A 12,299-nucleotide genomic window follows, 5' to 3' on the forward strand; every position below is an offset into this window, starting at 1 on the left:
GAGGGTTGGGATTCTGGTGCTTTTCTAGGTCACACTTCATATTTAGGTCTGTGTAGGCACACAGTTTGTGGTAACTGTGAGTGGGGCTGCAGCCCATTCTCATCCCCAATGGGTCCAGCTGTGAGAAGCAGGTGAGCAGCATTGACAGCAATGAGCCATGGAGTGCCCAGGTGCACTGACCAACCACAAAGGGAGCAGAGGGCACACAGGTGCAATGCATGAACATGAGGGGGATAAAAGGTTGGGCTAAAGAACAAGAGGAGCAGGGTTTGTGGCCTTCTGAAGTAGTCTGGTGTTACTTTGTGTGGGCTGAAGCTGTATGGTGATGCTCTGAATCGTGGCCATCCTGACTGCAACATGTGCTGTGACAAGTTTGGATTCCTTGCATTGAAAATGCTTTATTTATTCCATGGGTTTGTACCTGGCAGGGCAGCAGTGCCCTCTCTGGCTCTAAGGCTGATTGGGACACTCTACCTTTGGTAGTTGCAGTCTCTTAACTGTGTGTTTGGCCTTTCAGTAGCTTGTCCATAACTTAACGCTCTCACTTAAAGGAGACACGGGTGGGATGCTGACAACAAGGTGGAAGAGACTGGTTTATATAACCACTTCATAGAGCATGGCCTTTTGTTCTACTTCACCTTTCTGTGACTCTTTACTTTTAGGTTAGCTGCCTGTAACTTCATCTCTTTGTTTCCTTAAGTAAAAGTATTTTGTGGAAGCATTCAGTATGTAAACATGGGTAGTACGTTTTCATATCTACATTTAATGAACACCATGCATCATTTACATTGAAACTGATGGTACAGTGTCGTTAATACTTGGTAAGCTCTCTGAAACTTTGAGAGAGAAACTCTGAGTAAGAAAAAAATGTGTAGTAAACAGATTTTTTTTTTTTTTGGCTTCTCATGTCTTCTTTTATGCAATCAAGTGAATTTATCAAACTAGAAATGTGATAAAACACTTTAAATTCAAACTGGTTTGGATAGCCAGCCTCATCAGATAGGTACTGGGTTTGTTCATGATTGTTGGCTAATGTGAGACAAGAAAGTTAATGACTTTTGCTGTATTTTTGCAAGATTTTTTGCTGTTATAAGCAGCTATGTTATATTATTTCAGACCTATTTCCCCAGCAAGAGTTTATTCTCTGATTTTTATAGGCTATTGTAGAGTAACCTGAGGCTTAGGCCAAAAGTAATCCACAAGATTAATTCAATATTATGAGTGAGGTGTATAAGATCTACATAATGGTAATCTGGCCAAGAGGCTTATTTATTTAAAAAAAAATTGAGACATTTTTCCTTGAGCCCAGTGATAGTTTAATCCTGAGAAGGATCTGAGAAGTCTGTTTTGTTTTTAACACAGATGTTGTCTTTTATAGCAATTCTCTTTACTAATTTTGATTACTTGCTTTTGCAGTTTTTTTTTTTAGTAAAAAACTTTCATTGGCAGCCCCAGATTAACTGATCTATTGGAACCTTTTCTTTCCTGTAATCATTGCATGAAGGTGACTTTTGAGTCTCTTCTGTAGTACTCTGAGATGTGTTTACTTGCAGCTTCAAGGAATTGAAGATAACTGCAGGTAGTGCACTGAAAACATCTTTCTTTGTATACCTTTTTCAATTACTTGCTCATATAGATTTGGAGGATTCTTCCTTTAGGTCAAGTATATTTTTTTTTTTGTCAGAATTATACATTTTTCTTAATTGTTTATTAATTCCATGAGCAACTTTTTGTATAGGGATTAGTTGATTGCTTTCATATTACCTTTCCAAGCTTCAGTTCTGATTTGAATTACAGAATGAATTTGAAATAATTTGATTAGTGAATTTGATCACATGGAGAAATCACCTCAACAAATACACTGTCATTTAAAAAAACCAGTAAGTCTCTTTCAGCTGAGAAAGGTCCACATCATTCCTTGGTGCTTGTGTTCCAGAAGCTCTCATATGCACAGCTTATACTAGTTCTTGGAAGAGTTTAGGTAATTTGAAAGACTTTTAACAGTGATTTGAATGCCTTTACTTTTTTTTTTATTATAGTATGATGAAGGGGATAGAGTGATGTGTTAGTACTGGGTATGTCTGATTGCTTATTGACCTCTTCTTACTGATGGAAGATCATCTTTCTGTTAAGGAAATGGTCTTACTATCTTCTATGAATTTCCATTCTCCATTTTCTAAGACCTGTCAAGGCCTTTGGAATGAACAGCAGAGCTGCATTGTGGAATATATGTACGAAAACTTGACCTAGCAATGTGAAATGCCAGCAGATTAGTTGTGACATGTGGAGCATGTTGAGAATTCACTGGTCAAATAAAAATTAGTGGTAGTTGAACCAGTGCACTTCATCATACATAGAGCTGGGAGGGACAGTGGTTAGAAAGAGGGTCACTTGGTGTGGCTTTTCGTTGTCATGCACATTGTTCCCTGTTTCTCAGCTTCAAGCAGGCAACTTTCAGAAGGTTTCACTTGGTCTTTAAAATAACTATGGGTTCTCTCTCCATATTTTCTTGTTTTATCTTAATATTTCTGTGTTCAAGTGGCAATGTAAAATCTTGGCTTTGGACCTGAAGGGTTTTAAATAGATGTGAAGATTTATTTGAAATGGAAATGTTTATTTTAAACTTAGATGGGAGTATTTTATTTTTACCACAAAGCTTGGTTTTGTTTCATAGTACAAAGGAGGGGGGGTTGTGCTTATTGACTATCAGGGACAGTGTTGAAAGTACAGCTCTGATACAACAGCAGTAGAAGTCTAGATATATCTGCCAAATTAAAAATCATAGTCTTTGCCACTTTGGAAAATCTATGATTGAACTATAAAAAAAGTGCCTAGTGTTGTTCACTTACAACTTGATTGCCTTGGACAATTATTAGAATGAAAGATGTAACATTAAAAAAAAATCTACGGAGAATGAGATTAGAAAGGACCATGAAACATAGTCTAGTCCATGCCACAGTCAGTGCTGCACTGACTGCAGGGTGACAGCTCCTGAGAAACACTGTCTGCTCTTGGTACAGAGGTGCCTAATGAGCTTAAGAATAAAATGTGACTTCAAGTTAAATCTGCAAAACCTGCTATTCCCAGAATGCATGTTGCAAACCTCCAGGTAATAATAGTTGTAACCTCCAATTCTGGCTTGGAGGAACAAGGATTTTACTAACCCTGGAGGCAGTCAGTGCAGGGCAGGGAGTCAGGATTTCTGGTGGGTTTCAGTGGTGTGGTGACACAGGATAAGGCACTTGTTTGGCACAGAAGAGGACTGGCACCTGGGATCACTGCTGCCTTGTCTCATACTGCTCTTCCATATGGGCTCTTTTGCTCTACATCATGTAATTATTTCTGGACATAGCAGCATGTGAAGAAAATTCCTGGTTGAAATACTCAATTTATTTAATGGACAGAGGTTGTTCTGTTGTCTGCATTAGACCCACACTGTTATTTTTACAGTTAGGGAATAAGCCATTAAATAATCTCCTTAAAACAAGGATTACATTATGCTTTCATCTGGAATATAGGTCATTATATTTTTGAGTGGTGATACAGTTGGGTAACTTGGCTGGTGATTGGTTTCAATTTGAATGCTGCCTGCAAACATCATGTAGCAATGACAAAAAAAAGCAACTTGGGTTTGCCAAATGCCAGCTCTGAAAAATGGCATGTTCTTTCTTGCTACTTTATATTTTCCAAAGTTAAAAATCAATTTCTGGCTGCAGAAATTAAAGTGTTAATTTTCATTTGATGTCAGGGAAGCAGTGTGAAAGTGAGAGTTGCTTTATCCTTGAGGCAAAATGAGCTGCTCTTAAATGAGTAAACCTGTTTGCTAGAACTTGATGTATAAAGTATGGTTTGTTGGCTTATTTTTGTTTTTAATAAAATACACATGAAGACTGGTAACATCCCTATAGAGTAGCAAAAGAACACTTACCTATTATACTCTTTGGAAGGGAATAAATAGAGAGGAGAAAAGTTTCTCCTAAGTGTCTGAGAATAAAATGTATTTCCTTAGGTTGGTTAAACACTAATTGGCTAAGCTAACATAGCTGTACTTTGAAACAACATGAATCAGTCTGTCTCTCGTCTATGTGTGGACAAATCTTGGCCTGAAAATTTATTTAAATAATTGTTGAAAAGAATCCCACCAACCTTGTTTTTAACTTTGTTTTGTCTAAGGTGTAGCTTGTCATCCATGACTCCTGCTCACTCAAATTGTACAAATAAACAGAAGGAAGCCCCCAGTTTGCTGGGAGGCTGTTTTTGTAGCCAGCAGCTTTCCTGACATGCTTTCACTTACCTGGCATTTCATCTGGTGTTCATGATGCTTCTGCCACCCAATATGTACGTTTTAGAGTGTGAAATCAGTTGTTTTCAGTTTGCCTTGCTTGAGTTATGCTCCAGCTCATTACCAACCATATGCCCACCATTCCTCTGGGAATGGTTCCTCACCTCTGTGGTTTTAACTTTAAGCTAAATAAAAGCAGAGTTTTTTTCCCCTCAAGCAACTCCATACTGACTGTGACTGTGTAATATTTAAGTGGCCCAGTGGGTTGTGCATAACACAGAGATTCAAGTCAGGAAAGCTGGTTCTCTCCACTAAATGTCTCAGTATTCACACTGAGGTGTGTTTGACAAGTGCTGCTTATCACGTATTTGAGGAGATGCAGGTGTAGTTATGTTTTTGAAGGAGAACAGGCATTTTCTTGTTTGTGTAGCTCTTTTTTGATTCTGTTTTCCTTAAATTGTGCTTCTTTGGCTATGAGATTGATTTTGGCTATTGAAGTGTAAAAAGATCTGGAGAAACTTCTGTATCTAGGTACCCAGTACAACAATTCCAAACAGTTTGCCATGGTGAACAGACTAATTATTCTCTGTTGGCTACATAGTGGAGGTTTGCTTTCTCAGAGGAGACAGTCTTGCCAAAATAAGTCAGTGGTTACTTTGTGGGGTTTTTTTGCCCCCCCCCCCTTTTTTTTTTTTTTTTTTTTGTGGGTTTGTGTTGTTGTTGTGTTTTGTGGTTTTTTTTTTTTAATTTGGAAAGATTTTTGTTCTTAACAATGCTTTCCTGGAAATAAGAAGGATTTTTTAATGTATATATATGTATGTGTTTAGAATACAGTGATACAACTCTGTTGCTTATGAAGTTGATTTTATTCCTGGGAAATTGTATCAGTAAGCCAAATAAATGTTTATTTGTTTTTTTCCATTTTGTGCTTTATGTAGTGTTTCACTGCCAGAGATAAGACTGGGAAACAATGTGTGGATAATACAACAGATTTTAGTATGAGCACAGAGACTGTTTCTCATAAAAAGATTACACAGGGAGTTGAGAGTAAAGCTGAAATTGTGCTGTTATGGTCAGTGAGATTTAAACAAACTGATTTTATGACATCTAGAATTTTCTCTTGCAAATGTTAGCCAGTAGGGAAGAGGGTTTTGGGGCAGCTGGTAAGCTGTTCTGCCTCAACATGGAGAATCATATGGAATTTTATCAGGTTTAGCCTTTCAGTGAAGAAGCATTGAAAAGGTCAAGCTTTGTGTGTTTGCAGCACTTCTGGCTTTCTGGGGAAGGTGTCCCCTATTAAAGGTAGGGAGCTCATGGGGTGGGAGCCAGAGTTTTGGTACATTTGTGTTATGTGTTTGTGGCACTGTATGTCCTGTTCCCTGAGGGGCTAGTTAGAGTCACCACACCACTTCAGTTGTCTGGAAATCTGAGTCATGGAGTGATGGCAAGGCTTGTCAGTTCAATGCTCATTTTGCTGGCATGCGCTGTATCCTGTAGCTGAAAAAAGGGAATAAACCTTGCCTTTTGGTGTGTATTTCTACTTCAGACTTCAGTTAGCAGAAGTCAAATTTCTGCATAGCTCTATTGGACCTTCCTCTTCACAAAGGTCTTAGAAATTCTCTTGAGGAACCATAGTTCTGAAAATAGGTATAACTTATTTCCCAGTTTTTTTGGGTTTTTTTTTCAGTTTGAGATTGTCAGGCAAACTGTATGACCTTGAAGCCTGCCTTTAATACAAGCCTGTCCATAATACAGGATGATTTTGTTTCTCTGCTAAAAAATGTGAATTAGCCTACTCTTGATTATCTTCTTTCAAGCGGTTAAGACTTCCTTTCATAACATGTTTCTTGTTGCTTACAGAAAATAGGTCAACCTTTATCTTCCTTAATTGCTGTCTTTTCATATCTCCACATTTTCCAATTTTTTAGGTACTTATAATACTGAAGCAAAAGAGGTTTTTTTTTTTTCTTTCTACAAACAGTAATCTAGAGCGGTAACTTTGAAATATTTATTGGATACAAACTGGAAGTAAATACAAAAAATTCTGATAACTGCTTCTGAAGACTGATTCATGTAAAAATTATGTTTACTTTTGGAGGCCAGTTTGCAGAGGAAATTTTTGAATCTATCAGGTCTGAAAAGCAGTTTCCCTCTGGAAAGCCTTGGATTCTTTCTCCTGTGAGGATCTGCAATCCCATGGATGTACATTGCTGCCTAGGTGTTTGTGTTCTGTATGTGGTGTGTTTTTGCAAGTCTGGATTCAGTGTTAATACATGAAAGAGGGAAGGAGATAGAGAGAGGGAAGGAATCAGGAGTGTTTTCTATCCTGTGTCCCTTGCTCTGATTCAGGGCTGAATCCCCCTGGCTTTTCTAGAATCACTGTTCTTCACCTTCTCTTGCTCTTTAATTGTTTAGGCTGCTTTACAAAGGCAGCTGTATTGAACTTGGGATGCTTGTCTGGAATGAAATAGGGAAAGCTGCTGGGTTTGAGCCTTCCACAGCTTAGTACTGAGCATATATAAAGGTAAGTTCTGATCACTAGACCCAAAACAGTCCAAGTAGTATGGCTTAGTTACCTTTTATCCAGGACTCTGTATAAGCAAAACACTGGGAACTGATGTACGTCAGAGAGGTTGGCTTGACCAAAACTACATAATAAAGCTCAGAGAGAAAAGCAAGTTTTTCTGCAGTCCTTTTGTTGTCCCTATGGCTTAAAATATATTTTGGAACAAGATTTATCATACAACACCTCCACACACACTCTCTTAAAACTATGTATGAATAATTTCTTTGTATCTCAAAACTTCTTTGTTCTTAAAATCTGTTTGTCAGAAAACCTTTTCTGAAAACTTATTTTTAAAAGAAATAATTATTTTATTATAGTAGGCTTTCTTTCACTGAGTTTAAAAAAAATTTCTCCTGTGTATTTGTTCCTGACTTTAAATGTGTGTGTGAGATATTGTTCACCAAAGGATGGGGGGAAGATACCTTCTCTATAGGAACAAGCGTGACTGTTAAAGGTGCCTCTTTTTGTAGCAATGACTTCCTTGAAGTAGCAGTACACAATTCCCAGCGTTTCTGCTGTGAAGAGAACTTTGGCAGCAGAATTTGTTGTTGTCTTTTGGAAGGCATTGTTGGAGGAGCCACACTGACTCCTGGCTCTGAGGATTTGGGAAGGTACCATCTGACCTGAGTTTCCATCCTTGGATCACCATTGGCAGAACAGAGAGTGTATTTTTCATCTGGAACTGAGCTTCACCAGCAGCTTAAACTAAACATCAGCAGCTCAAACTAAGGAGCTGGCCTTGGAGCTGAGGTAGCTGAAGTGCATTGGATTTGCTCTTTTCTGTCCTTGACTGTTCCTCACTGCTGGTTGCTGCCCTCCCAGAAACTTTAAACTGGTTAAGCAAATGCTAAACCTCATTCTTCGGGATTCTGAGCCAGCTTTCAGCTGTTGAGCTCATTAGGGAGTAAACCTGATGTGATTGTGGACTGAACAGCTGTCTATTTGTTCTGACTAATGTAGTCAGAAATAAATTCTTACATTCTTAACTTTAAACTTTTCATCAAAAAGGGCAATTAAAAAAATGAGATGCTTGAGTTTAGTAGTAGGAGTCTGTTGCTAGATTTTGTTTGTGTCTAGGATGTCAGCTGTCATTTTTTCTTTACCTGTGTAGGAAAAGGGAGGTTTGAAGTGAATAATTTGGTAGTGAGTAAAAAAGAGGACTAGAGCCAATGACACAAGGCAAATGAGAGTGACCATCCACTGGCTGCAGGTGGCTGGAAAGTCCAGAATGTGTGTGTCTCTTCTTGTTGCTAAAGAATAAAAAAGCTCCTTCAGATGCTTTTCTCTGCCTCAAATAACTTTAATGCATGATTCTTTTAGAGAGATTTTTATTATTTTTACTGCTTTTCCTCAAAAGCACTTAGCTGAAATATTAGATCATGTGTCTTTATAATGGAAAAATAGAAAATTTTTCTCTTTAGGTAGCTTACTATTTAAGATGGTGTAAATCTCAATAGTCTTCATGAGAATCACAGCTATAGTCTTGAGTAAAGTTCATGTCAGAGTTGAAATTGTTTAGTTTGAAGATATGACTTGGTCATGATAGTTTGTCTCTGGCATTAAAACCTGCTTTTGGTCAAAGACTGATCATAAAATATGGTGTATAAAGCTTTTCCCAAATGCCTCATCTGCTTGTGTTTGTGTTTTACTGCCAAACTGAAGCTAAAATGTCTTTGTTTGTACTGCAGTGGGCTAGGGGCACACTGACAGTAATGAAGGACTGCAATTAGGGGTTCGTTCTGGGGTGCTAATTTATCCAGCTAATGTAGTTGTGTATAGAAAGTGTGTGTCTGCACTGGCTGGTGGTTTAAGCTGCTTGTAAAGGCAGACTTGGAGTACACTCTTAAACACGTTAAAGGCCTCGTTACTGAAGAGTAATTGCAAGAAAGTGTATGGTATGCTGTGAAAGTATCTGACCTGAATAAGGAGCTCTAATGTTTACAATATTTACTTTACTTTCAGGTTAATATTTAGGAAGTAGAAATTCTCTAAAGCTCCCTTTACCCATGTGGGGCAAGAATAAGTATTTAGTGTGTCAGTATGCTTCTGTATTTGCATGATTCTACTTTTCTTTGGCTTTACAAATGGCACATTTTTCCTTCTTTTATCATTGAGATGAAATACTACAGAAAACATTTCCTAGTTCACATGGTGCCTGTTGGTTCTTACTTCATTGCAGAAAGAAGAACTGGTGATTACCTAATGTTAGCAATCTGCATTTGCCTGATGAAAAATAAAGTAGAACCATTTTACATTGGAATTTCTGTGTTACCCTCCCATAAGTAAGCTCAAAAATTAAATAGACTAAAACACAAAAAACTGTCAGAATAGGATATCTTGTGATCCCTCCTTTGTGCAGGTGTGCTGGAAGTAGAGGTTGAGGCTTCATTTTTGTCATCATCAGGTAGAGCAGTAAGAGGTGTGCAGTGGGAGGAAGAGGAGTCTCTGTTAGCCTGGACCTTTGCTCCTCATGTGGCTGACAGTCACCTCTACTGTTTTCTCCAGTGCTGATGTCACTGCAAAGATAATGATTCTTCAGGATATACTGTTTTTGAGGACCATAACTGATGGCCTTTCATTGCCTTCAAAGAGTTCTGTAGTAGCTGACCTTCACTTTCACATAGAGGATTTACTTTGAAATTAGTATTTTGAGCTAGATTTGCTGTTTATTGCAAACAAGCTCTCCAGCAATGTTTTTACAGCACTTGTTAAAAAATACATGGAGTTAATAAACTTTGTAACATACTTAAAATCTTGTGTGGTAAAACCTTGTCTTTCTCTGGCGAAGAAAATCTTTAAAGCTTTAAAAAATTGAAACAAAATCTATTGCAGCAGTGAGTCCATTGTGTGGACTGGGTGGAACTCGGCTTACATCATTTGTCAGGAAAATATTCCTGTTTGTTGTTGGTCTGGAGATATGAAAGGTGTCAGAGTTTGTGAAAGTACTCATCCAGATTTGTAGCCACACTCTGAATATCCCAGCTGTTGTTTAGAGGCTTTTTTTATAAGGTGGCTTCTAATGAATTTTTGTGCTGTACAAGTCACTTATCTAAAGAACTTGAATTCTTTTTTTCTGGGTTTCCTACATGTAATACCCTCACTGAGTTGATGAGTAAAACTGTGGCTTGGTTAAGGAAAAAAGGTTTTTGAGGAGCTGCATGTAAGTTATGCTAAGCCAAGTCTTTGAAAGGGCAAAGGCATGTTGACTATAGTTTCAAAAATGATAGAAAATGCTACAGTATTGAAGGTTGTCTAGTTCCCAGACTTGCTTTTTTGGTTTGAAATTGCTCAACTTTCTGTTCCTGCTAACGTCATAAGTAACACCTGTTCAAAATGGGGGAGGACATGCGTGTCTTTGTTCTTTTATGTGTTGTTTTTCTGGTTCTCTATAGCTAGACCTAAGTCAGCATTCTTTTCTTGATCACTGGGTGGTTGGAATTGGAAGAGAAGCAAGAGTGGTGTGGTTCTGCTCTTCGGTGCTGCTGGGAAGGGCAGGGTGAAGCTTAACCTCTTCTTGTTCCTGCTCACAGCAGATGTGGCTTGAGCTGTTCCTCCTTGGGCACCTTCCAGCCTCCCAGAGGTGACAGTCACAGATTTTCCCCCCTGTGCTGTGTATGACTCTCCTGAACTCTGACTCCTAAGCACAAGATATCCCAGAACTCAGCCAGAGCAGTACTTTTCAGGAAACTAAAATGGAAGTGGACCATATGTAGAAGTGCATGCTCTTTTATGAAGTGTGAAAATATATTTTCCCCTTTTTGACACAGAAAATATAAAAATAGATGCATTTAAAATACAAAAAGTCTGAGATTCAGCTCTTCATTCTCTAAGGAGTGAGGGAAGACATTGTGAGTTAATGTAGGTCATGCTGGCTTTATTTGGTGGATACCTACAATAGGTGTCCTCGTGATGGCATGCTTGGAATGTTTCAGCTCTGTATTTTTATAGGAACTTGTATAGGCTGAACATTATTTTGCCCTCTTTGTTTCTAGATTTGTTTTTTTTTCCTGTACAGAGATGGGAAAACTTGTTCTTGGCTGTTTATTTATAGTTTCGTTGTTTATATTTTATATTTGTGTTTATATTACTTATGTTTATATTTTAAATTGTGTTGTTAATTTTAACTGTTGCAGGTGGTTTCAGGGAAATTAGGTGAGAAGGATCTGATTGTGGTTCAGTATCACTTTTGACTTCACCACCTATAGATATAAAGGATAACAAAAGCCTCTAACATAAGTGATTGCTAAGGAATGTTTTTATGTGGAGAGCATACACTTAGTATGCAGCTTTTGGAAAGTTAGTCTTCAGGTAATCTGTATCTTCACATGACCTTTGTGACACTCTGGATAAGGAGAATACCTGTATGAGGGAGAACCGAGGGCACAAATTAGGGAGGCAGAGGAAGCAGACTCTGGAAGATTAAAAACAGGGGAAGTCAAAGCTGTGGGGTGAACTTCTTCATATGTTATCTATATGCCTAGATAATAGCCAGTGCTGTTAAATCATAAGATTTTTAAACACCAACCTAAAAATCATAAGATTGCTTTTACCAATGAAATCGGAGTTTGAGAAATATAGTATAATACAGTAGTATAATTTTAAGTATTATATTATTCCACAATAACTTTATATTATGCCCATTAACATGTTGTGTACAGCATCAGAACTAATTTTTTTTTTTCATTAATAGATTCTGGTGGCAGGAGGAGAATAGTGACCTGAGATGGAAGTCAAAACATCATTTAGCAAAGCCAGCAGGATTCCTGAGACCGTATCCACATTAATTAATGAAGAATTTGTCTTGGTTCATCAGAAATCTGAGAATGCCTCTGGAAACGATGAGAGGCCACAGCTAAAGGTTTGCTATGATTTTATTTTTAAATGTGTAGCAAGGTTTGTATTGATGAAAAGAGTTCATAATTGGTGTGTGCTCGAGGAGAGTCTTAGACTGTAATTTTTGTCCTTGCTGGCTACCAGTGAAATTAACAGCTTGAATTAAACAAACCTGTCCAAAAGTGGCAGTTCAGGTTTTCTTTCAATAACTTCTTTGGGGGTTAGCTTTGTTGTATTCTGTGGATCTATGCATTAGTAAAGGACTTTACAAAGAATGAGATTTTTTTTAAAGCTTAATATTCTTTATTGAGGGATCAGAGACTTATCTTAAAAGCATGTAATTAGACTATGTAGCAATGGCTTACACCATGTCTTGCACTTTAGTTTCTAATTTAGTTTTCCTGCTTAGTGCTACTTCAAGCATGAGTAAGACCTTTTCTAAAAGATTTCTACCTATAAATAGCAGAATATTTTAGCACTTGGGTGACAGCTGACTGGTTAAATACAAATTTTTCCATTTAAGCTGTAGTAGCCAATGTACTGGGTTTGGTCTGCTTGGAACAATAGGACTTTGTTCCCCCTGAAATGACAGTAAGTACCTAGTTTGTCTTTGCTGTA

At 37.8% G+C, this 12,299-nt stretch overlaps 1 protein-coding gene across 3 annotated transcripts in view; it reads left to right on the forward strand.

Annotated features, from left to right (window-relative positions):
• The window catches only part of RABGAP1L (RAB GTPase activating protein 1 like), a 231,670-nt gene that overhangs the window by 9,731 nt on the left and 209,640 nt on the right, over window positions 1-12,299 (forward strand). For all 3 annotated transcript variants that reach the window (XM_053950357.1, XM_053950355.1, XM_053950356.1), the window contains exon 2: window positions 11,539-11,706. In XM_053950357.1, the coding sequence (XP_053806332.1) occupies window positions 11,572-11,706 (135 nt within the window). In that variant the 5' untranslated portion in view covers window positions 11,539-11,571. The remainder of the gene's footprint in view (window positions 1-11,538; window positions 11,707-12,299) is intronic.

The sequence above is a fragment of the Vidua chalybeata genome, chromosome 9 (genome assembly GCF_026979565.1).
Source record: "Vidua chalybeata isolate OUT-0048 chromosome 9, bVidCha1 merged haplotype, whole genome shotgun sequence".
Taxonomy (NCBI): Eukaryota; Metazoa; Chordata; class Aves; order Passeriformes; family Viduidae; genus Vidua; species Vidua chalybeata.